Source organism: Elephantulus edwardii, unplaced genomic scaffold, assembly GCF_000299155.1.
Source record: "Elephantulus edwardii isolate Elephantulus edwardi_28Jun2011 unplaced genomic scaffold, EleEdw1.0 scaffold00384, whole genome shotgun sequence".
Classification (NCBI taxonomy): Eukaryota; Metazoa; Chordata; class Mammalia; order Macroscelidea; family Macroscelididae; genus Elephantulus; species Elephantulus edwardii.
Window position 1 is genome coordinate 1,316,490 of NW_006400134.1, and position 26,875 is coordinate 1,343,364.

The following is a 26,875-nucleotide window of genomic DNA, read 5'->3' on the forward strand; positions in this document are numbered from 1 at the left end:
CTTTTGGAATTGCAATGCAGCTCCTTACCACTAGGCCACATAGGGTCCAGCAATACATCTCTTTGTTTTATGAGAACTATGAATTAGAAAGAAGGGATGAAGATAGTACAATAACTGAGAAATGAGTTACAGGAGGTAATGAAAACCATCTGAGAAGACCATGGGATTTGAAGTAGGTAAGTAAGACGGGAAGAAATAGGAAAACAAGTAAGAGTAGCTTATGACAACGCTCTTCCTCTAATTTTAACATATTTTCTCTAAAACATCATCTCCTGCTCATATTTGAACTCCTCTTACAGTTTATTTCTTAAATCATAATAGGTGTAAATTTAAAAGACCATATTTGATACCATGAACTAACAGGAATAAGAGAAGCTAGTTTTGGATATAGCATTAGAAATTATTCTAAGAACTGTTTTTAGCAAAAAAACGATCAGAAAGGGAAAACAAACACAAAACAAAGGAGGGGGAAACACGTAGGGTGGTGACTAAAAAAATATTTTTTTACCAACTAAGGAATGGCAACTGTTGTTGTTGTTATGTGCCATCAAGTCACTTGCAACTCACAGTGACCCTATGTACAAGAGCCTTAAACGCCATTCTATCCTGTGCCAACCTCGCTGTTTCAAACACACTCATTCCCACCACTCCACTCACAGAATCGATTCATCTCATCCAGGGTCTTCCTCTCCTGCGCCGTCCCTCCACTCTCCCAAACATGATGTCCCTCTCCAAGGTTCAGTACCTCCTTGCAACATGCCCAAAGTATGTCAGACGAAGCTTCAGAATCCTTGACTCCAAGGAGCATTCTGGCTTCACCCTCTCCAGGAGAAACCTGTTTGTCTCCTAGCAGTCCATAGTATATTCAACACTCTTCTCAAGCACCACAACTCAAAGGCATCAATTATCTTTCTATCATCCCTATTCACTGTCCAACTCTCTGATGTGTAGCATGTAATTGCAAAGACTATAGCCTGGATCAGGCGCACCTAAGTCTCCAGCCTGACGTTGTTGTTCTTCAGTACTCTTGAGAGGTCCCTCACAGCTGACTGTCCCAATGCAATTCGTCTCCTGATTTCCTGGCTGCTGTTACCAAGATTGTTGACTGTGGAACCAAATAAACTAAAACTGTTAACTATCTCAGTCACTTCACCATCCATACTGATGCTGCCAATTGGCCCAGTGGTGAGAATCTTTTTTTTCTTGATGTTGAGCTTCAATCCATATTGAAGACTGCAGTCCTTGACCCTCTGCAGCAAGCGCTTCAGGTCCTCCTCAGTTTCAGCAAGCAGCATTGTATCATCTGCAAAACGCAGGTTGTTGATGATTCTTCCACCAATCCTGATGCCACATTCCTCCTCGTACTGCCCAGCGTTTCGGATGATCTGTTCTGATACAGATTGAAAAAGTATGGTGACAAAATAAATCCCTGACGGACTCCTTTCTTGATTTTGAACCATCCAGTGTCTCCCTGCCCTGTTCTGACTACTGTCTCTTGGTCCAAGTATAGGTTTTGCATTAGCACAATCAAATATTCTGGGATTTCCATTCTTCTCAGAATCAGCCATATTTTGTTGTGATCCACACAGTCAAGGCCTTTGCATAGTCAATGAAGCACACTACATAATGAATAAGGAAGATTGGTGATGTTGTGGCTATCAGTTGCACTGCCAACCCAAAGGCACATGATTTGACTCCATCCGCTGTTCTGTAAGAGAAAGATGGGCACTCCCCTCCCATGTGATTTACTGTCTGTGAAAACCTGCTGGAGAAACAGCTTTGAGTCAGTTTTCTTTCACTCAGTAGTACACCACAATGAAGATACCAGTGCTTATCAAATAAATGAATCACCTGGTATGGTCTGTACATTATTTAGTTTTTAGTATCGCTATAAACGTGGTCGAATGATAAGAAATTGTGCTGCAGTTCTGAAGGTGCATGTGATTAAACTGCCTCTGAAAACCCACTGGAGTGTCAGCTGTGGGTTGATTCTGACTGTATGGTCCACAACAACAACAAAAATGGAATAAAATTATCATAGTAGATGACTTTAACAAATCTATTATCTCACATTTTAGGAGGCTGAAAGTTCAAATTCAAGCCATAGCTCTTAAAAGCAGGCTTTCTCTGTTGTTTCTGAGGGAAGATATTTTTCTACTTTCAACATCTGAGGCGTCAGTGTCCCTTGGAGATCCCACTGTGTTTCTTGGTATCAATCTTCCCCTGAGTCTAGATGGTTGATAGTGCAGGGATTTTGGATCCTAAAGAATCCCTACGCTCTTACCTTTTATTTCTTTGTAGTTCTGAGGTCCCTCAGATCTATGCTAGCTTGTTTAATCCTTTTGTGACTCAAGAGATTGACTTAAAATACTATTTAACCCTGTAGATTATATCCCACACCAATACCACAACTGCCTTGAATCATGTCTCCTTAACATCATAGTTTATTGTTTATGACACATGGTTAACAACGGATTACAAAACGCAAAATACTAGAAATCCTAGCCTAGTCAAACTTATTTTCTGGGACATAATTCAATCCATAAATTATTTTCATCCTTATCTAGTGTTCTTATTCCATTCAGGGGATTATGTAGGGATTCAATAATATATAATTCAAATTTGAACCTGATCATTTTTTCAACTGGTTAAGCTGTTCACTCACAAAAGATCATCTTGTATATTTTCAAGAGGCAGAGAATTTTTTTTCTTTCCAGATAATGGATAAGTATTCTTGGTGCCACATAGTTATAACACAATCTGCTGGAGAAAGTCTCTGGAGGGTACGGTATGACTAACAGGTGCGATCCTGAAATCCCAGAGCAATTATAAGCAACGTTTTCCCTTACCTTTCTTATCCAGAAGTCAGTAGTAGTGTACAACTAAAACTATGGAGAATTCCGTTACCAAACAAAATAAACCCATTTACTATTGCCTATTAACTTGCTTCAGTCCAATTTCTTCTGATTTATAATATGCACTATATAGATATTTGTGTTCAAAAAGTTCTAGATTTCTCGAGGAACAAAATCTTTCTGCTTCCACCTCAATTTTTACCAGTCTTGTAAAGTGTACACAGCTTCCTTCTTAGACAATGTGGGTGGCCCTGAAAAGAGCCTTTGAAAGTAGAGAACTGCAACTGGAATCCAGTAAAAGACTCACTTGGAGCTGGTGTACTTGGTGACAGCCTTGGTGCCCTCGGACACAGCATGCTTGGCCAGCTCGCCAGGAAGCAGCAGGCGCACGGCCGTCTGAATCTCCCGGGAAGTGATGGTCGAGCGCTTGTTGTAATGTGCCAGGCGGGACGCTTCGCCGGCGATGCGCTCGAAGATGTCGTTGACGAAGGAGTTCATGATGCCCATGGCTTTGGACGAGATGCCGGTGTCTGGATGGACCTGCTTCAGCACTTTGTAGACATAGATAGAGTAGCTCTCTTTGCGGCTGCGCTTGCGCTTCTTTCCGTCTTTCTTCTGCGCCTTGGTAACAGCTTTCTTTGAGCCCTTTTTAGGAGCAGGAGCGGACTTAGCCGGCTCTGGCATGACTGAGGAATAACAACTCGAAGAAACCAACTCAACTGTAAAAGCAACAGTCTGATGGTGGCGGGTTGAAGCAGCTCGCTACTTATAGAGGAGGTATGCAAATAAGGCATTTGACGAGGCCGCACTGTGATTGGAGCATTTTCCCCCGCAGCACTGACGGTGCAAAGATTATGTAAATGACGGATTTAGTCCGAGCTATTCTATTGGTCGACAGGAAAAACTACGCCTTAGCCAATCAAAACAGGCTGTAGGCAGTCGCTGTTCTACGTATAAAAAGGTGAAGCTGCGCTGTTTGTAGACAGCTTGTTGGTGGTCAATTCTACTAGCTCCCGCTTCTTTCTGTCACTGTAGCTGTCATGTCTGGCCGAGGCAAACAAGGAGGTAAGGCTCGTGCTAAGGCTAAGTCGCGCTCCTCCCGCGCTGGCCTGCAGTTTCCGGTGGGCCGTGTTCATCGCCTACTGCGGAAAGGCAACTATGCCGAGCGGGTTGGAGCCGGCGCACCAGTCTATATGGCTGCAGTGCTCGAGTACCTAACGGCGGAAATCCTGGAGCTGGCGGGCAATGCTGCCCGCGACAACAAAAAGACTCGCATCATTCCCCGGCACCTGCAGCTAGCCATTCGGAACGATGAAGAGCTCAACAAGCTGTTGGGCAAAGTCACTATTGCTCAGGGCGGCGTTTTGCCCAACATCCAGGCAGTGTTGCTTCCAAAGAAGACTGAAAGCCACCACAAGGCAAAAGGCAAGTGAGCTGGGCTTTCGGAAGCCTGCTCAGCCGCTCGAGAGATACACCATAAATCAAAAGGCTCTTTTCAGAGCCGCCCACACTGTCAAGGAAAGAGTTGTTAACAATCTATACACTCCTTTTGGCGTTAGTAAATGATAAACGCTTTCCAGTGTAGAGCTGAGACTGGAGTGCCATCTGCTTTGCTCCCCAACTCTGGTCAACGACCGTCTCAACTAAGTGGCATGTTATGGGTGAAGCTTTTCATCCTAAACACAAGTTGAAACAAGACGTCATTCTGGTCTGAGCATTCCTCTGTGTGTACAACTAGTCCCCTGCTGCCTCTTGGCCCACAATTCGTCGGTTGTTAGGTGCTGTCGAGTTGAGTACAAATCAGTAATCGTGTGAATAGACTTGAGTCTTGCTGCAGTCACTGCCAATCCATCTTGTTGAGGGTCTTTCTCTTTCACTGTCCTTCCACTCCAAACAGAATGACCCTCTCCAAGGAATAACCTTTCCTAGCAACATGTCCAAAGCATGCCCAATTCACCGGTAGGACACCAGTTTTAAGGAGTGTAGTGGACCTGAGTCTCAATATAGTTGACCCAGTGTCACTGGGAAGGAGGGAGGGAGGAAAAAGAACAATCCTGTGCCGCAGCAATGTGACTCATTTGAGATTTCAGAGGCAGGCTTAGGCCCTGGGATAGATAATGCTTTTCTCACCAAAAAAACAGCCAGGAGGATACTATTAGTCAAAGTAAATGGAGGGAAGTGCCTGTGAAAGATTAATTAGGCGTATGGGGCAGAGGTGAAGGGGATAAAGGACCCAAAGTTCAGTCCCGAACTAAACAAGTGATGCACAAAGAAAGGGAGGGTGGCAGAGGTAATGTGTTCGTTCCAAATAAGTTGCCACCAAACAATGATGAAGGAAATACAGGAAAAACTTTGCAAACTGCAAAAAGGCGCGCTAAAGGAGAATTCCTTCAGGCGTAGGTGACGTCACAGCCAATCCGTAGTCAGCGCGGGACTTTCAAGTTTCGCCCCGCCCAATCGGGAAGAGGCTGCGCCTATAAAGGGTGCTGCCGCGCTGAGCGCCGCGTTACTCTCAGTGCTGCTGTGTTGGTTAGTTTTCTTTTTGTTTCGCCATGGCCCGTACTAAGCAAACTGCTCGCAAGTCGACCGGTGGCAAGGCCCCGCGAAAGCAGCTGGCTACCAAGGCCGCTCGCAAGAGCGCGCCGGCTACCGGCGGCGTGAAGAAGCCTCACCGCTACCGGCCGGGCACCGTGGCGCTGCGGGAGATCCGGCGCTACCAGAAGTCCACCGAGCTGTTGATCCGCAAGCTGCCGTTCCAGCGGCTGGTGCGCGAGATCGCGCAGGACTTCAAGACCGACCTGCGCTTCCAGAGTTCAGCCGTGATGGCGCTGCAGGAGGCCAGCGAGGCCTACCTGGTGGGGCTGTTTGAAGACACCAACCTGTGCGCCATCCACGCCAAGCGCGTCACCATCATGCCCAAAGACATTCAGCTGGCCCGCCGCATCCGCGGTGAGCGGGCTTAAGCCAAGACTGCGTGCTCCCCTGGAGCTTCCATCGTATCCAAAGGCTCTTTTCAGAGCCACCCATAACGGCACTAGAAAGAGGCTGTGTCACTTAAAAAGTTCTGCTTATCGAGTGAACTTCCCACCGCAGTTGGTGGAGGAGGGTAGAATTCTGGGCGTGGGGTTATGTGAAAGGGCAGTTGGGTCTCGTTTGCTGATCTTTCTCACAGGGGCACTTGGAGCTCTGACAGGGCTGGATTCGACAGGTCGCTAAGCGTGGGTGTGGCCTACGACGGGGTCTTTGAGTGCATTCACCTCGCGCTTGGGTGTTTCTGGGTGTCTCAACTAGTCTAACTTGGTCAGAATTTGTCTAGAATGCCAACTGTTCGTGTAGATAGGAAGCGAACACCAGAGGGAGTGACTGGCCCCAAGTACAGCTGGACAGCTCGTTTTAGAGCTCTGAGCTGAGAATGGTCACTCCACTGCGCTGGTGCCGCCCCCTCTTGTCAATAAGGCAGTTTCTCGGCTTCTTGCGCGATCAGCTGTAGTTGGTGGGGTTAGAGCCCGGCCCGCCTAAGCTTGATCTTAACAGCCCATTTCCTCTGTTTCTAAACGAAACCACGCCCTTCAGGGAGTGTCTGGGCCACTAGATTAGGGCGGTTTGTGTAGATTTTAGTCATAACGCTGTTTCCCGCCCAACATTATGGCTGGAGAAGACTTCTCGCAAAGCGGAAACCTCATATTCCCTCGATTATCTTCATCAGAATTATCCAGCTTTCGCCTACCTGGCACTGACATTTTAAAGAAGAAATTTGAACATTAGCATAGCATGCGCCTCCATTACTGAGGGAGGCTTTAGTGATGATTGCTGGAACGCGAAAAACTAGACCACCCCAGTGTCTGGCAGAGCCCACAGTTCACAGCATTCAGCTACAAGTGGCAGTTACAGTTCTTAGGTGGCACCTCTTAATTCCTGTGTCATCTGTTTGGCTCTGGAAGAGTCCAAAGCTTTTGTTTCGTGCTAACACAATTGACAGCAAAGTAGTATTGTTACATAAATGAGATTAACATAAACAGACGGAAACCTCGTTTTGGAAACCTCTCTCGGGCCCTTCCTGGGAAGTATCAGAAAAGATGAGACAGCGTGGAGGCTCAGAGCCTCTGCCAAATTTCTGCCACATGCTTCTACATCACTGTCACAGTGATGTCCAGAACATTACTTTGTGTACTAGCCTTCGTTCTCCCACCATACTCACAATGCAAGATCTGTGAGAGGTCTGGCTCTGTCCTGAGTTCTGCCGGTTTTAAGTCAAGAGTCATGTGGGAAAGCACTGTTGCACTCAGCATCTTATTTGCCCTCCAGGCAAACTTTTCAGGCTCCCAATCAAGAATGTCTTTTCTCAGGTGCAGCCTGAGTCTGTCAGAAGGTACTGGAGTTAGTGCCTCTACATCTGGCTGCTATGAAGGTTTCACTGCTTTAAATTCACCACTGTGCAGCCCTCATCTGCAGAAAACATCCTCAATGGAATCTAAATATGGAGTTTAGTGGTGTTGTTGATACTGATGAGGAGAAGAAAATGTCAGATTCCTATTACTATGAAAGGATCCATGGTGGCTCAGTGTGAATTGTATTTGGCTGCTAGTCTTTAAACGGTCTGTTATTCTAGTACGATTTATAGATGTGGAACGTGGCCAAGTTAGAATCACTTAGATGGCAATGGCATTACCATGAAGGCCTATCATCCCAGCTTTTCTGTTCCCTGAGAGAACAGCTTAAATTGAGCCCATCAGCACTTGTCAGGTGTGGTTAAGCTGATTTAATTCATGTGACAGAGTAGAACTAACTGCTCTGTGGGGTTTCTGGGCTATTCTCTCTGTGTTTCCTGAGTTTTAATTTTTCCTTCTGTCTCTACTGAGTGGCTGGGTGGGTTCAACAAACTGCTCTTTCTCTTGGGAGCTGAGTGATTAACCATTTGTATTGCTAGGGCTCCTTGAGTGATGACTGTAAGAATACAGTTTAAAATGTATGTTTCAACATCTAATACTTTTCTGTTCTCAAATAATTTTTTAGGGGAGCTCTGGTGGCTTAGTGGCAAAGAATTGTGCCACCAACTCAAAGACAGGTGGTTCGAATCCACCAGCTGCTCCGTAGGAGAAAGATGAGCAGTCTCCTCCCAAGTGATTTAACTGCCTCAGAAAACCCTCTGGAGGACTAGTTCTGACTTGATTATACTCAACAACAACAAATTATTCTTTACTCTCAGATGAGAGATAAAAAAAGAATAATCAAAGAAAAGATAAATACTTTCCTCTAATAATTAACTCGTACATGGCTAGCTTGATTTCAGAAGTCTGCTAACCCTAAGTGTCATGTTTTGATTTGTGTGACCCCAAAATATATGTTTAATTGTGTAAACCATGATTCTCTGTGTTTTAAGATAAATAATTACTGATTATTCAGTAACATTAATCTTAATTGTTGTAAACTCTAATTCCAGAATGAAAGGAAAAGAAAAAAACACTGACACAAAAATATTCATTTTAAACATACTGTCAGAACCTGGGCTCCTAGAAATGTTTGTGACTCACCTTTCACTCATTTTCTCTGGTTTGATTTCACACTGGGAGAGAAAAGCCCCCCCCCCTTCTTTGTTAAATAAATAAAGAACAAAAACCTGGTGTGGAAGAGACAACAGGGAATGTGAATAACAAAGCCAGAATCTTGGTGTTAAGCTTTTACTTTTTGTATTAGATTCATTGTTACAGAGGAAAACACATATGCAATTGTTAGATATGATAGATACCTATGATAGATACAATGATTCTTGCTGTCTAAAAACCACAGTAAGAAATAAATTTCATATTACTACTTACTGTCTAGGGAGCTCTGGTGGCCTGGTGGCAAGAAGTTGTGCGACAATTCCGAAGGCTGCTCCACAGAAGTCTCCTCCCATGCCTCTGAAAACTCACTGGAAGGCCAGCTGAGGGTCAGTTCTGACTCAATGGTACACACACCGCCACTTACTGTCTACTTAGGGAGCTCTGGTGGCCTAATAATAAGGAGTTGTTGTCAACTCAAAAACAGTCAGTTCAAATTCACCAACTGCTCTGAGGGATTTGTTGCCTCTGAAACCTTCAGGAAGATCAGCTATGAATTGATTCTGACTCCACAGTAATCAACCATTCTCTACTAAAGGGTAAAGAGTTATACTGACAATCCAAAGACAAGTGGTTCGAAATCACCAGCTGCTCAGCAAAAGAAAATAAGGTCGTCCCCTCCTATACAGTTACAGCTTCAGAAAACTGATGGAGAATCTACTTGACAGCAGTGAGGTCTTTTGTTTTCTTGGTCTGAGTAGACAGTAAAACTTGACTTACTGTTGAGTTGAAACTGACTCGTAACTGATCTTCCATTGAGTTTCTAGAGACTGTAAACTCAACAGGAGGAGACTGCCCATCTCCCTCTAGAGGAACCACCAGCGGATTCCTTTGGGTTAGCAGCGCAGCTCCCTAGGGACCAGGCCATCAGTGCTCCCCCTAAGAGGTAGTCTCTGGAATTCATCCACCTTAATGTAAATCTGTCTTTGAAGTGTGACCAGAAGGCTCCTTAAAAGCAAGGATAATAAGATATCTCACTTTGAGTAGGTTACCAGGAGGGACCCGTTCCTGGAGAAGAACTAACTTTATGTTGTTGTTGTTTGGTGCCGTTGAGTTGTAGACGACTCATAGCGACTCTATGAACGAACGGCCTGAGATAGAGTTTATGGAGGCAAGGCATTTGGGAAGTGGATGCCGCTCCTGCTTCCAGGCTTGATTTAGTCGGGAAGCTCCAGCCAACACTGTCCACCATGAGTACCTATTACCATGATTGGCACATCACTGTCACAGTCTTCAGCATCACAGCAACCACAAGTTACCTCTGTACAGCAACGCACAGACCAGTGCTATACCACTTAAAAGAATGTTTGACAGGAAAACAGTTTGAACCTTTATGTTTTTTTAACTTTATGTTAGAAAAAAATTCTCACCACTGGATTTACAGGCAACATCATGACAGATGGAGAAAGATTGAAACTGTCAACAATGTCGTCTTACTTGTATAGAAAATCAGTAGACTTAGTACTAGCAGTCAAGAGATCAGGACACATATTGCAATGGGAAAGTCTAGTCAAGACTTCTCCTAATTATTGAGGAGCAAAGATCTTAGTCTGAGGACTAAGGTGTGTCTGATTCAAACCATGGTCTTTTCAATCACTTGCTATGCTGCTGAGAACTGGACAGTGAAGAAGGAGAGCTGAACAGAAGAAGAATCAATGCCTTTGAACTGTGTTGTTGATGAAGAGTGATGAATATCCCATGGAATATCAGAAGAACAAACATATATGTCTTGGAGAAGGTGCAGCCAGAATGCTCCTTGAAGGCAAAGATGATAAAGCTTCATCTCACATACTTTGGGCATGTTGCTAGAAGCTATTCCTTGGAGACGGACATCATGCTTGGGAAGGTGGAGGGGCAGTGAAAGAGAGACCCTCAACCAGGTGGATTGACATGGTGACTACAGCCATGGGCTCCAATGTGTCAGGAAGTGTGAGAATGGGATAGGATAGGATAGAGTTCAGACCTATTGTTCACAGGGTCACTATGGGTTGTACTTGACTCAATGGCCTAAGAATAACAAGAGAGGGGCATCAAACAAGAGAAAAACCCTCATGATGATGAGCTGACAGAGTGATGAGAACAATAGTTTAAAGGGCAAAAATTGTGAGGCTGGTGCAGGATCAGTGTTTTGCCCTTTTGTACATAGGATCACTCAGAGCCTGAATCAAATCTATGCACCTAACAATAACCTCCTAAGTTACAAGAAAATAAGTTTCTCTTTGTTAAAGGCACCCATTTGTAATATTTCTGTTATAGAGCATAAGAAATGAAGATACCATCTGTGATAGTTAAGGCTATGTGTCAACTTGGCTTGGCCACTGTTCTCAATGGTTTTGCAGATACAACACAATCATCCTTCAAAGCTGGCTCTGAGACAAGCAGCCTATCCGTTGAAAAAGGAGTTTCCTTGGTGGTATGGCCTGTATCCAAGGTAGATGGGTATCCTGGCAAGATTCACCCTCTCTGGATCCCACACTGGATCATCTTCTGGCCACTGGTTCTTGGGATGTGAGCCTGCCCTTTGGACTAAGGATTTGGAGATTTTCCAGCTCTATAAGCCAGTGGCCTACAATTCAATTTGAGGTTTGCCCCATTTAGGTTTTCAGGAAAAGCCTCCAGATTGATATCTGACCCATTAACTCAGGACTTGCCAGCCTCCACAACTGCCTGAGCCATTTCTTTGCTATAGAAACTGCCTAAACCATTTCTTTGGAATAGATTTCATTGATTTTGTTCTTCCAGAAAATCCAAGGTAAGACAACACTTTTTCTTTATAGCTCTTGGTCCTTTTTTTGGGCAGCTAGAGCACATTCTGCTTGATTTGGTATTTTTGCAAAAAAGAATGAAACACGTTGAATGAATTCCTAGAAGTACTGAGATAAGGTAAAGAAATGTGGTGATCAAGCTCTTAGAGGATGGGTTTGTATGCCCTCCTAGGGATTGGGAAGAGTGAAAGCACTCAGGAAGAAGGCACTCTCCTGTCATTTTGGCAAAAAAGCTGGAAAATCAGGAATAGCTGAAACCTTCCAACAGCTTTCTCAGACTTTGGATGTACTGACCCACTATGACTGCACATGAGAAGGTTGGGAAAGTCAAGAAATGAGTAGCAGAGAGGCTCTAAGAGACTTGATGAGGAGGAGAGTCAAGCTTGACCTGGAGACCTAGGAGGACCAGGCCTAGGCCCACAGGAATGAAGGGCCAGAGAATCGGGACATCAGGACAGGTCAATGCTTATGAAAAGAGGTTTGCTAGTAACTAGAGGAAGAACATATGCTGATCCAGGAGCACATACCCCAGGAATGTGAACAGAAGTAGAGAGGAAAGGCAGAAAATACTGAAGTCAAGGGAAGCCAAAATGAAAATGCAGAGTCAACAGCTCCAAAATCAGAGGATTTTTCAAAAGTATAGTGAGCTTCTCAACCCGATGCTTTCCAGGAAGAAGGCAGCACTGCAGTGGTAGAATTTGCCATCAGCAAGCTGGTGGAGCTAGGATTGGTCAGCAACCAGTTGAAAATTTCCTGGTTATAGGGACAGCACCATGCCACGATGGACCCCAGGCTCCCAGGGCTGTTACAGAGCTCAGTGCTCTAAGAAAGGCCTACAAGAGCCATGACACAATATACATGTTGTATGTTCATCAGGCTGATCACCCAGGTGCAGCAGGACAAGGGCAGGGTAGTACAGTAGCTGCAAAGCTTCAGTGCCTCCCACCCTATAGACTTTTTCCTAGAGATGACCTCGAATCAAAGTGTATGAAGAGGGGTTGCTGCTAGGCTACTTCCCCTCCCCATCCTTTTCTTGTTGTGTACCATTGAATTGGATCCGACTGGCACAGGAGGCGATCAGAACATCTGGTGGATTCGAACCGCATGCCTTTGGAATCACAGCACAGCTTCTTGCCACTAGGCCACCAGAGCTCACTGTGAGGCTACCTCTATAGCCTGTATGCAAATAAGAACTCAGTGCTGTGCTTTTATTGGCTAATTTACAGTATTATCAGAACAATGAGATGAAGTTCACTTAAATAACAGGAGTCTGGTTGCACTTCCTTAATGGCTATTAGAATAAATCTGGTTAGCAAATAATTTAATTATACGTCAGGAAATTATGTAGAAAGTTTCACCTGTTTAAATTTTTTAAAAAATCTTTCTTTTTTGTGAGTTGGTCGCACTTTCAACTGTAGACTTGAATTGAGGAAGATCTGAAGCATCAGTTACAGACAAGTTAACCTACTCTTAATTTCATCTATTCCCTTTAACTCTATAGCAACTGGGTTTTGTTGCATATAGTCTACACATAAAGAGACAATTGCTGCATATTTATTTCCTTCCTCAAATAAACCAATTCCAGTTTATACTGTCTGGACTAGACAAACAGGAAGACATTCTGTTAGAAACAAGATTTATATTCTTTTTAAACAGGAGCCAAAAAAAGATTTGTAATTTTTTAAAGGAAATGCCTGTACCTTCACTTCCCTCCCCCGCATCTAGCAGGATCTGACACACTTCAGGAGTCCTCAATGTCTCTTGCCCTCATGCATTTTTTTGTCTGGTTAAAATAGTTTGAATTACGTGGAGTGGGAGAATTTAACTCAACACCTGATTCACATTCCAATGGTTACTATGCAAGGTTCTTTTTTGTCTGTGTTATTTTTATATCCCGAGTAGGTTTTGTAGGAGCAGTTTGTAGCGTGTTGTAAATGACTACTAGCATGCATTCCATCTTTTTCACACGTTACCCCTCTCATCATTGTGAAAGTTTGGCAATCTGAACAGTCTACAAGCCAGAGTGCAAGCCGAACAGCCAACTCAAAGCCACAACAACATCAACATATATTCTGGAAGAAAAGTAACCAACATGTTAATCAAAGGCAGTAACTCACAACAACAACTCTTTTCTATTGAGTCAGATTCCTAGCCATACCTCCAGGGCTTTTCAGAGCCCAATCATCTGGGAGGACATGACCCATCTTTGTCCCTCGGAGCAACTGGTGGATTTGAACCACCTGACTCTGGGCTGGCAGCTCCACTCCTTAACTACCAGTCCACTTAAACTCCCAATTTAGAGCCAAGGATGGTGAAACTTCATTTCACATGCTTTGGACATCCTGTCAGGAAGGAACGTAGGGTCAGTGAAAGAGAAGAGGACCCTAAATAGATTGATTTACATTAGTGACTGCAGCAATAGGCTTGAGCATAGTGGAGATGGTGCAGGATAGGGCAAGGTTTCCATCTATTGTTTATAAGATCTCTATGAGTCCTGGTCTACATCCAGTGTGAAAATATGGGTGGCTCTGAAGAGGAAGAACCTTTAGATAGGTGTCTTAAGCGCACTTTCCTCCCACAAAGCCTCTGAGAGGCTTGAATCCTCCAGCAGGTTTTCAGAAGCAGTTATACACGTGGGAGGGGATTGCTCATTCGCCTCCTGCGGATCAGCTGGTGGATTCAAGCCATGTGCCTTTGGAATTGCAGCGCAGCTTCTTACCACCAGAGCTCCCAGCTTGTTCTATAGGTAATGTTTATGCAGAGCCTGACACTGTATTTTTTAAAGATCCAAAATTAAATTACCTGACTTTAGATCTCTGAACTCTGACAAAGCTATTTTATTTTCCCAGTATAGTGCTTACTGTACTAGTTTGCACATTAGAGGTTTCCACCTTCGTTTGGCTTTTTGCTCTTCCGGATGGGGTTTCCTGTTTCCCTCCTACATGAAGTGCCAATTAGTTCCGGTAGATAAAACACCTGTAAGTGAAGGAAAACTTAAGGCCGGGAATATTGATTTCGCTTTTACAACAGTAAAGAGTTTCTAAACAGTAAGTAATTCTAAACGAGACCAAAATGTAACCTTTTAAAGTGCTTACGTTTTTTTAAAAAAAGAGCTTACGTGATTATTGAGTCCTAACGTTTTCTTCAATACTACTTTCTAAGTTGCAAGTATTTTATTTTTCCATTGCAAAGACAGTGAAGATCCTTAGACTTTTAGTTATTTATTAAGCTTTGAAGTATTGTTATGAAAATTACCTGTTCTACAACAATGGTTTTGTAAATATTGTTGGTGGTTGCTGAGGACGTTCTATTAGGTTCCAGGTCGTAGCAGCCCGGTGTATACAGGATAAAACATGTCTTCCCTGCACTTCTGCTAAGTCAGGTCTGTCTGTTCTGGAAGTTTGTCAATATTCTTTGCCAGCACCATAATTTAAAGGCATTATTTTTTCTTTTGGGTTTCCTTATTTGTTGTCCAGTTTTTACATCCATACAAGATGATGGAGAATACTATGGCTTAACCTCTTTAATATTTCAAAAAGGCAGATTTTTTCCCCAGTATAATAATTTGATGTGTGTGTGTGTGTGTGTGTGTGTGTGTGTGTGTTTACAAGTAAAGACCATCTTTTTCCATTGTTGTTGTTATGTATTGTAGAGCTGGAACCAACCCACAGCTGACCCTGCGGTGGGTTTTTCACCCTGCGGTGGGTTTTTCAGAGGCAATAAATATCACAGGAAGAGACTGCTTGTCTTTCTCCTGCAGAGCAGCTGATGGATTAGAATTTTGTGATTTGGCAGTGATGTTCCTTACCATTAGGCCACCAGAGTTCCCTCCCTTTTTCCATTTAAATACTTTAAAATAAAGCATTTAACGTCAGGGATCATGAACAGCTGAGTACACATTCATTTCCAAATACTGGCTTAACATCCTTAACAGAGCTTCATTCCATCATGATGTTGTTATGTGCCATCAAGTTCCTGCAACTCATAGCGACCCTATGTGCAACAGCTCTGAACCCTGCTCTATCCTACCCCCATTGCTCAAGTCACTGAGTCAACCCATCTCATCAAGGGTCTTCCCTGTGCTGTTCCTCCACCCTCCCAAATATAATGGCCCTCTCCAAGGACTGGTCCCTCCTTGCAACATGCCCAGTGTATGTCAGAAGAAGCTTCAGAATCCTTGCCTCCAAGGAGCAAATCTGTCCTTTTAACAGTCTACTGTATATTCAATACTCTAGCACCACACCTCAAAGACATCAATTCTCCTTCTATCATCCCTAGTCATTGTCTAGTTTTCTGGTGCATAGCATGTAATTGCTAAGACCATGGCCTGTATCAGGTGCACCCTAATCTACAGATATCATTGCTCTTCAGTATTCTGGAGATGTCTCTTAAGACAGCAGACTTCCCCAATGCAATCCGTCTTTTGATTTCCTGGCTGCTGGTACCAAGAGTGTTGGTTGTGGAGTCAAACAAACTAAAGCTGTTTACAATCTCAATCTCTTCACCATCCATCATGATGTTGCCAATTGGCCTATTGGTGAGAATCTTTGTTTTCTTAATGTTGATCTTCAATCCATATTGAAGGCTTCAGTCCTTGACCCTCGGCAGTAAGTGCTTCAGGTCCACGTCAGTTTCAGCAAACAAGGTTGAATTATCTTCATAATTCAGTTTATTGATGAGTCTTCCTCCAATCCTGATGCCTATTCCTCCTCATAGAGCCCAGCCTCCTGGATGATCTCTTCTGTATATAGATTGAAAAGGTATGGAGATAGGACACATCTCTGGTGTACACCGTTCCCGATTTTTAAATCAAATCCACAGGAGCCAAAATTTGACCTGAGTCTATCACACTTGAATTTGAAAATTGTCTCAGAAACAGATTTGAGGCCTTGAACACCAACAAGTGAAGACCAGATGAGCTGTGGGAGGATATCAAGAATATCATCCATGAAGAAAGCAAAAGATCATTACAAAGACAGAAGAGGAAGAAAAGACCAAAATGGATGTCAGAAGAGACTCTGAATATTGTTCTAGAGCACCAACAAGCCAAAGCAAAGGGAAGAAATACAAAAATTAAGGAGCTGAACAGAAGATTTCAAAGGGTGGTACAGAAGACAAAACAGTATTATAATCAAATGTGCAAAGAGCTGGAGTCAGAAAATCAAAGGGGCCAGACTCACTCAGCATTTCTTTTTTTTTTTTTTTTATTTAGGTTGTTGCATTTCTTTTTTTTTAAATTTTATTTAATTAATTTTAATGAACATTTACAGAGATTTTGGATTTCCATTCATTCATTGTTGCACTTTTCTCCCTGCCCAGCACCCCGCCCCCCAGCATTTCTTAAACTGAAGGAATTGGAGTACAAATTCAAGCCTTGAGTTGCAATGCTTAAGGAGGCTTTGGGCAGAATATTGAATGATCCAGGAAGCATTAAAAGAAAATGGAAGGACTACAAGAGTTGCTCTACCAAAAGGATTAGCTGACACAGAAGAATTTAATGAAATAACATATGAGCAAGAGACTGTGGCGATGAAAGAAGTTCAAACTGCTCTGAAGAAATTGGCAAAAAATTAAGGCCCCAGGAATTTACATATTTCAACAAACAGATGCTGCTCTGGATGTATGTGTTCAAGTTGTGCCAAGAAATCTGTAGGACAACCACCTGGGCAACTGACTGGAAGAGATCTATATTTGTTCCCCTTCCAAAGAAAGGTGACCTGACAGAGTGTGGAAATTATGGAACAATATCATTGATATCACATGCAAGCAAGATTCTTGAAAACGATCAAAAAACAACTGGGACAACATATCAGCAGAGAACTGCCAGAGTGCAGGCTGGGTTTAGAAGAGGCCATAGTACTAGGGATATTGTAGCTACAGTTAGATGGCTCTTTGCTGAAAGCAGCGTACCAGAGGAATGTCTATCTGTGTTTCATTGACTATACAAAAACATTTGATTGTGTGGATCACAACAAACTGTGGCTAACTCTGAGAAAAATGGGAATCCTGTAACATTTGATTTTGCTTATGTGAAACCTTATACTTGGACCAAGAGGCAGTCATCAGAACAGAGCAAGGAAAACACTGCATTCCACTATATATATTCTTAAATAGGGTGGCTTAGTGGCAAGAAACTGCACTGCAATCTAAAAGGCAAGCTGTTTGAATCCACCAGCTACTCTGCCAAAGAGAGATCGGCAAGCTCCTCCCATGCAAAATAACTGTGTTGGAGGGTCAGCTATGAGTCATGATGGTACACAAAACCAACAACAACATATTGGCCAGTTGGGGGTAGCCACAGCAGTTTCAAGGACCTGGGGCCATTATTTCAGCACTCCCTGTTTTGTCTCCTGGGGTGGGTCAATAAAACCATGTTAAGATGTAAACATAATTCAGATTTACTATTTCCTGGGACAGAGGGACATACTTGGGTAGGGTCAAAAGGTCAGCAAAATGGAATCTCTTTAGTTTCAACCTTATATTTGAAGGGGCAACAGAAACCCCATTTTTTTATAAACCCCCATTAGTGCTGGAGGCAGAAGCGGGCCATAAAAATTCTTGGCTTAGGGCAAACACGAGTGCCCCAGGTAAAACCCAGTCTGTCCTTGAAAAAGTAAGGAATTAACTCGTGTCTATGTGACACAAGAAGAGTAAAGGCAGGCAAAGCAACCAGCCCATCAAAAGCCGACCAAATGACTGACCCCCTGGCCCGCCAATCTCTTTGCCTTAGCAGGGGCACCCAAGAAAAAGCTATAAAAGCAAGTGGGAGGGAAAACTCGGGGCTTTTTCCCCTTCACCACCTTTCTGAGGAAGGCGAAAAAGCCTCCACGCGTGGAAAATAAAACAATAAACGCTCTTGAAATTTCAAATGTGCTTTTGAATTTCTTTGAGGGGCATTTCGTGGGCACAACAATATTCCCACCTTAAAAGGGGAAAGGGGCAAAGATCTTCTAACAACTACTTCCTGCTTGTTAGGTTAGGTTAGGTTAGGTTAGTGGACTTAAAGAAGAAATCAGAGAGAAGGAGAGAAAGCTTAATGCAGCTTTAATAAAAGGGGGAAAGGGGAGCTCCCGGGTGAGTTCCTTATCCTGGAGAAGCAGAATGGGAAGTTACACTGTGAACTTACTGGGAAGGATTTTTATCAACAGAGTCTTTAGGGAGGGACATTCCACTCTGATTTATGAGCCACCTGCTATCTTAGACTGGCAAGGCCATTTTCTTATCTTCAATAGCAAGGCCATCAGCATTTGAGTTCTGAATTCTTCATTCTTCTCTTTAGCCTCTTTGCCCAGACTAACATCTTAGACTCTTTTTAGTGATAAAACAGGGCAACTTATCTTTCTTTTGGCTACTTCCTGCTGAACAGGGGCGATGATCTTGGGGTTCAGAACCTGGAGTGAGTCAGTCTGGAATTAGTGGCCAGGGGAGAATTAAGGTGGTCATCTTCTTGATCCTGTGAAGTAAAACTTTAAAGAGACATGGAGTGATTAATAACAGTATGTTTATGATTACTATTGGTCTTAGAGAAGGGAAATTTAAGTTAGAGATGAGTTTTTGAGTTAATTTGGGAGAAGGCTTGTGGTTGAATTCTGTATAGAGTCTTATTACATTAAAAGTGCTGTCCTGGTTTAGCTACAGTGTGCTTGTTTATGCTGGCATTGTGTATACAGTTTTCATGTTTCACTGCAGAGGGTGTTAGATGCAAGTGGGCTTAGTGTTCTTATCGGGCTTTGGTTTTCAGAAGGGAATGTGTTCTTGAGTGGTGGAACACTCAGTTTGGGCTGATGGAATGGCTTGAGGTACTTTGGTGGAGTGTGGTTTAGAGAAATTGATTGGTACTGTTGCTAGCAAAGGTTGTTGTCAAGAGACACACAGTTAACAATGAGGTGCAGGTGCCCTGGGTAATTTAGAACCAAGTTGGAGCCTGCATAGTTTGTGGCTCTCCAGAGGCTTGTTGTATCATTGTCTGCTTAGCTTGGAGAATGTTACTGGAGACTTCTACTTGGGTATTGGCATTTAGAGCACAGGAAATTTACTTAGTGAGGGGAACATGTTTGACTTAAGAAAGGTGGTGTTAATGGCGGTCACCCAGGACTTTAATAGCTGTGGAAGTGGTCAGGGTGACTGCACAGGGCCTGCTTCAGTATGGTAGGAGAGGCTTGGGTGCCTGCTGTTTGATGAAAATGGTGTTTCTGAAGTGACTTTAGTGGCTTGGTCCAGACCTTCAGATGAGAGTCTGGGTATACAACGATGTGTTTTTCAGAGTAACTGTTTAAGGAGGGAGAGACAAGGCATGATGCCAAAAGAAGGGGCTTGGTGAGCAAGTTACGGTTTAGCAGAAGTAGTTGGCTGTACATCAGTGGGAAGGAATTTAGAAAGGAAGGTGAACAGAGTGTTGTTCAGGTACAGGCTAAGGCAATAGGAAGTAAGATAACTTAAGACTTGTGTAACTTGACAGTCAGTGAGTCTGTATATGTGCCTTGTTTTTCCTGAAGACTGGGAGTGATATGATATGTACAGCTTATAGCAGATACTTAAACTAGATGATACCTGCTGGGTGTTTTCGGAGATGAAGCTAGGACCATATTAAAGTAGGGATGCCAAAGCTGGGTATGGTATGCTGGAGTGAAGCTTAGTTAGGCTTAGAGTTGAATTTTGTTGAACTTCTTAAATCTGGTGTTTTGAAGGTTTGTAATGGTAAGAGGCAGAAAACCCTTGTGAAGGGTGTTCCCAAGGACAGTTTAAAGAGTAATTGGAAGGCACATCAAACTCATGGAGGAGTATAAAGAATTGAGGTGATGTAGCACATCCTAGATGCTTTTAGGCCAGAGATTGAGAGTACACAGACATATACAGACTTCCAATTTTGCAAAGTTTTAGATAATTTTAACATGGAATCAGGGCAGATTCCAAGATAGAGAGATACGTGAAAGTGGACAATAAAGAAAGAGTTTGAATATAAACCCTTGACTACTTGCCATTTCAGTTCTTATGTTTTGAAGGACAGATAGATTGAAGGAGGTTACACAATTTGAGATTGCTTTAAATCAGGCATGATGTTGAGGATGCACAATTTTAGAGGAGAGCTGTCCCCAGGAAAGGTCCCCAGATTAGGCATAATGCCCGAGGTTTGTGAGGAGTGCTGTCCCTGGGACCGATCCTCAGATTAAACATAATGCCGGATATTCTCAAGTTTGGAGGAGGAGAGCTGTCCCTGGGACAGGTCCTGCCTTTTTAATGAGGTAAAAGAGCCAAGGCAATCCCTGGGCACCTCAGGGCTTGACTGGACCTTCACCTCAGAGGGGTGGTGTTTGCAATTGAGAATTGAAGCCAGTGTTGGATGTATTCAGATTTAAATGGCAAATTGTCCTTCGATTTTTGGGACTAGAGTAATAGAACAGAGAGGAAAAAGGACAAAGCAGAGAAGAAGTTTGGCCTAGTTCAGAGGGTATAGGCCAGACCAATAAAGAACTTGGGCAAGCTTTTGCTTTGCTTATGTAGCAATGAGGCCTTGAAAGCCACTCCCCCTGCGAGAGCCACTAAGATACGGACACTATTTTTACTAGGGGAGAAGAAAATATTAGGATTTTGAGGGAAAGTAGGTAGAGCTTCTGTATTTGCTTAGGAGAACATAAGGAAGAAAATGATTTGAAAGTAGTTTTCAAAGTCTGTGGCTTGAGAAAACTTGTAGGAGGCTTCTTAAGGGAAGTTTCAGTGCTTTTTAAAAGTGAGGAGAGCAGCTTAGGTATGTAATGGGTGTGAAGGTGGGTTTAAGAGGTTGAGTTAAAACACCAACAGCAATAATTCATTTTCATCAATGAACAAGTGAACTGTTTAGAGGAATTTGGTACAGTAAGGGATGGGAACTGTGGAATGAAGTATTGGAATTTGAGAAAGGTTTTGCAAGTAAAGAAAAATTGGGGATCCAGTGCCTGAGGAAACAAAGCTGAGAAAGGAGAGGATTCGATTAGCAGTTTGAGGAGGTTTGAGGCTTTTAATGGCTATGTGCAGACTGACTGTTAGACTGCTAGTGGTGGGAGTTAACTGAAAGCTGATATATGTGACTGTGAGGAGAGAGAGTTGGGCCTTGGAAGAGGATACTCTGTACCCTTTGGAGGCCAAAAAGTTTGAGCAGTGTGGGTGTGGGACTGCACACCAAAAGATTACTTATTTAGGATAAGAAGTTTATAGGAAAGTAGTCAAGTAATGATTTTTAAATTTTTTTTTTAATTTTTATTGTATTATTTTTACACGTACCATCGAATCAGATCTGACTGGTACAGGAGGAGATTGCCCCCTCCTTCTCCAACAGAGCATCTGGTGGATTTGAACTGCATACCTCTGGGATTGCAGTGCAGCATCTTGCCACTAGGCCACCAGAGCTCCCTAATAAGGATGGTTTTTAAACTTCTGTAGTGTTGTGTGGAGACAGGGAATGAGGTTTAGCAGGAAAAGAAGAGGAGTTCTTTAGAGTAATGAAAACATGTTGGTAGTGAGAGGTTACAGATGAAGTGGAAAGATACTATATGATAGGGTTGATGATGCCTGGTCAGTGATAAGAGACTTGGAGGGAAGACTATTAATCCCTATTACTGAGACCTGGGTAGGGAAAACAGAACCCAAGAAAGAAGGGAGTACTGAACAGGTAGCTCTCATGCTAACCAGAAAGGAAACTGGTTTGCTTGGTACCTGAAGTTTACTTTGGGAGCTTAGGAGTGGTGAGGGTTGTTGAACCTGGGCATCTTCAATCTTTTGCAGTTAGGCCTAGAAGGTTGATAGGGACTGGATCTGGTGGAGGGACTGCCCTTCTACGACTAGGCACTGAAGGGTAATCAACCTTCCAATGACCCATTGTCCTACAGATTGGGCAAGGTGTTGTTGGAGGTTGAGGGTTTGGGCAACGTCTAGCCCAGTGACCCTCTTTACCGCATCTGAAGCATGCCTCAGGAGGTAATTGGCTCTTTGAAGGAGCATTAGTCCTCTGACCCTTCACCATTGCTGGCCATAAGGCAACTAGGAGAGTCTGGGCTTGCAGATTCGCATTCTGTCAGGCACGAGTTTTTTCTGCCAGTTTCTTTTGGGCATTGGAACTTTAAAGGCCCATCAGGTCTCTAATAGGGCGTTTGGAGGCGAGTGAGGTGTTTGGAGGTAGTTTCTAGCTTGTTCTGTGTGCTGTGAGGTAGCAGTGAGAACTTGCTATTCACTTTGGTGTTTTTCTCTGCTATGTGAACTTTCCTGAGAGGGATGGGGGAGGGGCTGTGTCTGAGTGAGGGAAAGCAGGAGCTGAGAGGTTTGGTGAATTTGGTTGTGTGTTTTTGCTGCTGATGTGATCAGAGGAGTTAGGTGATGGTTTAAGAGAAGGAAGGTGAAGGAAGAGAGTGGCTGTAGGAAACTTTTTCTGAACAGACTGGGGAGAGAGAAGAGGAAGGCAACCAGACAGGCTGCATCTGAAGGAGAATTGGAAAGGGCTTCCTGTGGTGAGGCTACATTTGCATATAACTGAGTTAGAAAAACAGAGGCTGTAAGGGGTTCTTTGTAGGATTAAAGGTGAGTTTACAGCAGAAAGATGCAGGTTTTTTGAACATAGAGAGGGACTTTAACGTTTGTAATTTTGGAAGAGGACATAGGAGGGACTCGGTAGGAAGAGTGCAATAGGAATGCCTGAGTCTGGATTGGTTGGGATAGAAGAGCAACTGGAGAACAAAGAGGTTAACTTGGCAACAGATGATGTAAGAGGTAGGATAGGAATGGCTGGGTTTGTTTTGGTCAGAATGAAGAGAGAGGGTGAGGTTTCAAAGAGATCTACCTTTGGCATGAGTTTGGGAAGCTTTTGGAGGAGGTGGAGGCTGGGACAGAGAGGAAAAGTATGGGAGCGAAACAAAAGAAAATTTCCTTAAGTCCACTGGCAGAAAGTGTTTAGATGCCAAACTAAAGGTTTTATTCTTAGGCCACTTAGCTGGTATTGTGGCTGCTCAGTTACAGAAAAAGGATCTTGAGGCAGAGGTCTTCAGCTAGACTCAAGTGTGAGAGATTTGAGAGAAGGCAGTTCAAGAGACCTCTTGAGAGCTTGGATAGACATTGGCTTCCCATTGTTCCCAGATCTGTGGGTGAGGCAATCGGAATTCCAGAGCGTCCTCTGGAACAGCAAGCACATCAACAGAGAACTACCAGAAGTCCAGGCTGGTTTAAGAAGGGGTCGTGGTACTAGAGATATTGTAGCTGATGTTAGATGGCTCTTGGCTGAAAGCAGGGAATACTAGAGGAATGTCTATCTGTGTTTCATTGACTATGCAAAGGCATTTGACTGTGTAGATCATAACAAACTGTGGCTGACTCTGAGAAGAATGGGAATCCCAGAACACTTGATCATTCTAATGCAAAACTTATACTTGGACCAGGAGGCAGTCATCAGAACAGAGCAAGGGAACACTGCATGCTTCAAAATTGGGAAGGGCGTACGCCAGGGATGCATCCTATCTCCATACCTTTTCAACCTATATGCAGAACAGATTATCCGGGAGGCTGGGCTCTATGAGGAGAAATATGGGGTCAAGATTGGTGGACGATTTATCAACAATCTGCGTTATGTGGATGACACAACCCTGCTTGCTGAAACTGAGGAGGACCTGAAGTGCCTGCTGCAGAGTGTCAAGGACTGCAGCCTTCAGTATGGACTGAAGACAAAGATTCTCACCACTGGACCAATTGGCAGCATCAGGATGGATGGTGCAGAGATTGAGATTGTACACAGCTTTAGTTTGCTTGGCTCCATAGTCAACAGTCTTGGCACCAGCAGCCAGGAAATTAAAAGGCGCATTGCCATGGGAAAGTCTGTTGTTAGGGACCTCTCCAAAGTACTGAAGAGCAATGGTGTCTCTCTGGAGACTAAGGTGCATCTGATACAGGCCATGGTCTTCGCAATCACCTGTTATGCATCAGAGAGTTGGACATTGACCAAGGAGGATAGAAGGAGAATTGATGCCTTTGAGCTGTGGTGCTGGAGAAGAGTATTGAGAATACCATGGACTGCTAGGAAAACAAACAGATTTGTCCTGGAGAGGGTTAAACCGGGTGGCTCCTTGGAAGCAAGGATTCTGAGGCTCCGTCTAACTTACTTTGGACATGTTGTGAGGAGAGACCGGTTCTTAGAGAGGGACATCATGCTTGGGAGGGTGGAGGGACGGTGCAGGAGAGGAAGGCCCTCTATGAGGTGGATTGATTCAGTGACTGGGATAATTGGGATGGGAGTGTCAGAGACAGTGCGATTGGCACAGGACAGAGCGGAGTTTAGGGCTGTTGTACATAGGGTCACTATGAGTCGAAGGCGAGGCGACTGAACGGCACATAACAACAACAACAACAACAACCTCTGGAAACCAGGAGTTTCAGGAACTCTAATGAGTGGAGAGAGGCTATAGACAGCTTGAGCGTCCTCAGAGCCATCATAGCCTGGAAGAAATGCCTGGCATTTCTGGTTGGCCTTCCAACAGATCTGTGTTTTTTGGGGGGTATGTGGGATGGAAGGCCAATGGAACAGATCTGGGTTCTCATGGGAGTTCACAATGTTTGGCCTGGAAAGCTTAAAAGCTTTGAAACAGAGGAACAAAGGCTTAATATGCCTGGAAATAAATTGGGTCTAGCTTTAGGAGCCTCCAGGAGAAGGAGAGGGAGAATACAGAGATCAGAAAGAGGAAAGGGGCAGAGATCTGGCCAGCAGCTGCCCACACAGAGCGAGCGCGAGCGCGAAGCAGAACTTTACCGTTCAGGCATCTTGACACTGCACAGACTGTTTCGGAAGAGAGTAAGGGGCGCCAGCACTCGCCCTAAGGCGGGGGCGCAGCACCTTAACTCATCTCCCGGTTTCCGCAGCACCATATGTTAGGTCAGGTTAGGTTAGTGGACTTAAAGAAGAAATGCAGCGTTATTAAAAGGGGAAAGGGGAGCTCCCGGGTGAGTTCCTCATCCGGGAGAGGCAGAATAGGAAGTTACACTGTGAACTTGCTGGCAAGGATTTTTATCAACACAGTCTTTAGGGAGGGACATTCCACTCTGATTTACAGCCACCTGCTATCTTAGACAGGCAAGGCCATTTTCTTATCTTCTATAGCAAGGCCATCAGCATTTGAGTTCTGAATTCTTCATTCTTCTCTTTGGCCTCTTTGCCCAGAATAACACTGCTGAAATGGGGCGAAGCCAGGGGAGGGCTTGGGTGGAATTGGTTGGTACTGAAAGCTGGTTAGCAGGCACTTTCCCATGGTCTGGTTTGTTAAGTCTTCAATTCTTCTACAAAGATGATTGCCCGGGGTTCTGCAGGCATGATGGTAGGGCTCCTGCCTAGGAGGGGCTCCTACCTAGGTTCCAACCAAGGATCACTCCTTGCAGAGCTCTGTCAGTCTTGGGCCGGCAAGAGCGACCAGTTCTAGCAGGGAAGGAAGCCGCTGAGAGGAAGTGACCATGCGTATGTAGTACGCTTGCAGTCAGACTTCTAATCTAATGCCGAATTTGTGCATCATTAATAAATGCTTCCCAGTTTGTTTGTTTTGTTTTTTCCATCTGAAAGCAAGTAAATCCTCTATGGGGTTCTGGGATAGACTGGAAGAAAGCAAGCGCCCCTCATCTGTTGTGTCCTCCCAGTGCTAATGCAATGGCTGCTGGGGCTCAGGCAGGCGGGCAAGGTGTCCAAGTGTCCACTAGGTGGCGGCAACGGGCAGCCTCGTCTCCGTGGAGCCTCCACCTTCTGGATCGATCAGTCCCAGAGCCTGGTTCTCCAACCAGTAACTGGATCAAAAATGAGATATTGATAAACCGATGCTAAGTACATTATTTACAATAGAGTCATTTCACACATTTCAGGAATCCAGAAGTGACTGGTGAATGACAGAAAACTGATTTGCAACCAATTAAAATTATTAGTATGGATTTACTGTAACCAATACCTTTTTTTTAGCAGACATTAATGAAAACACTTCTAAATTGTTCGAAAAAAAATGTAAAACATCAGCTTACCTTCAATACATTTCTTTTACTTGAATATGTAATGTTGACTTGTCAGAAGTAAAATAATTTTCTTTTTGAAATCATGCTGAATATGCAATTGGGAAACTGAGTGAGTTATGTGGTAAATGAGATTCACCAATTCCTTCCCATTCCTGAGACTGAAAGTGCAGGAGGACTACTATTGGAAGCCAGTTCATATTCCCCAGCATGCTTTTTAATATTTCTTAAATATTCTTTGTGATCATAGTTGTCATTCATACATTATTTCCAGTTTCTTGCTTTATGCTTAGGTAGGATTTCACATATGGTTCTCTTGGTGGTTGTGGGAAACCATCTACTTTTGACCAGTGACTCATAAGAGGAATTGTAGTATGTCACTTGTGGGCTGGAGCATGTGATTTGACCAGTGATGTGGTCATAACCCATGTTTGCTCTTTGCGGGGAAGTGGTCCCCTGACGAGATGCTGTGCTGTGCAGGACACTGCTCCTAGACTCAGGTCTCTCTGTAAGCTCTAAAAAGTGGTGCTGTCCGTATAGAGACCCTGTCCCCAGAAAAGACAAACCTACTGGGCTCTATGAGGAGAATTGTGGCATCAGGATTGGTGGAAGATCTATTAACAATCTCCGTTATGCAGATGACACAACCTTGCTTGCTGAA

General features: G+C 43.8%; 3 protein-coding genes across 3 annotated transcripts; 2 read left to right on the forward strand and 1 right to left on the reverse strand.

Annotated features, from left to right (window-relative positions):
• Window positions 1–3,155: 3,155 nt before the first annotated feature.
• Window positions 3,156–16,061, reverse strand: LOC102862548 (histone H2B type 2-E-like). The gene is made up of 3 exons (XM_006902239.1): window positions 16,057–16,061; window positions 15,135–15,137; window positions 3,156–3,541 (listed from the first exon to the last, which is right to left on the reverse strand). The coding sequence occupies exon 3, from the start codon at window positions 3,537–3,539 to the stop codon at window positions 3,159–3,161; it is 381 nt and encodes a 126-aa protein (XP_006902301.1). The 5' UTR covers window positions 3,540–3,541; window positions 15,135–15,137; window positions 16,057–16,061; the 3' UTR covers window positions 3,156–3,158.
• Window positions 3,896–4,288, forward strand: LOC102862140 (histone H2A type 2-A-like). The gene has a single exon (XM_006902238.1). The coding sequence runs from the start codon at window positions 3,896–3,898 to the stop codon at window positions 4,286–4,288; it is 393 nt and encodes a 130-aa protein (XP_006902300.1).
• On the forward strand, window positions 5,408–5,818 carry LOC102861735 (histone H3.2-like). The gene has a single exon (XM_006902237.1). It carries the CDS (start codon window positions 5,408–5,410, stop codon window positions 5,816–5,818), a length of 411 nt encoding a protein of 136 aa, XP_006902299.1.
• Window positions 16,062–26,875: the final 10,814 nt, after the last annotated feature.

Bases quoted from the DNA above. Each gene is read 5' to 3' on its own strand.
- LOC102862548 (XM_006902239.1), bottom strand. From the start codon at position 3,539: ATGCCAGAGCCGGCTAAGTCCGCTCCTGCTCCTAAAAAGGGCTCAAAG.
- LOC102862140 (XM_006902238.1), top strand. From the start codon at position 3,896: ATGTCTGGCCGAGGCAAACAAGGAGGTAAGGCTCGTGCTAAGGCTAAG.
- LOC102861735 (XM_006902237.1), top strand. From the start codon at position 5,408: ATGGCCCGTACTAAGCAAACTGCTCGCAAGTCGACCGGTGGCAAGGCC.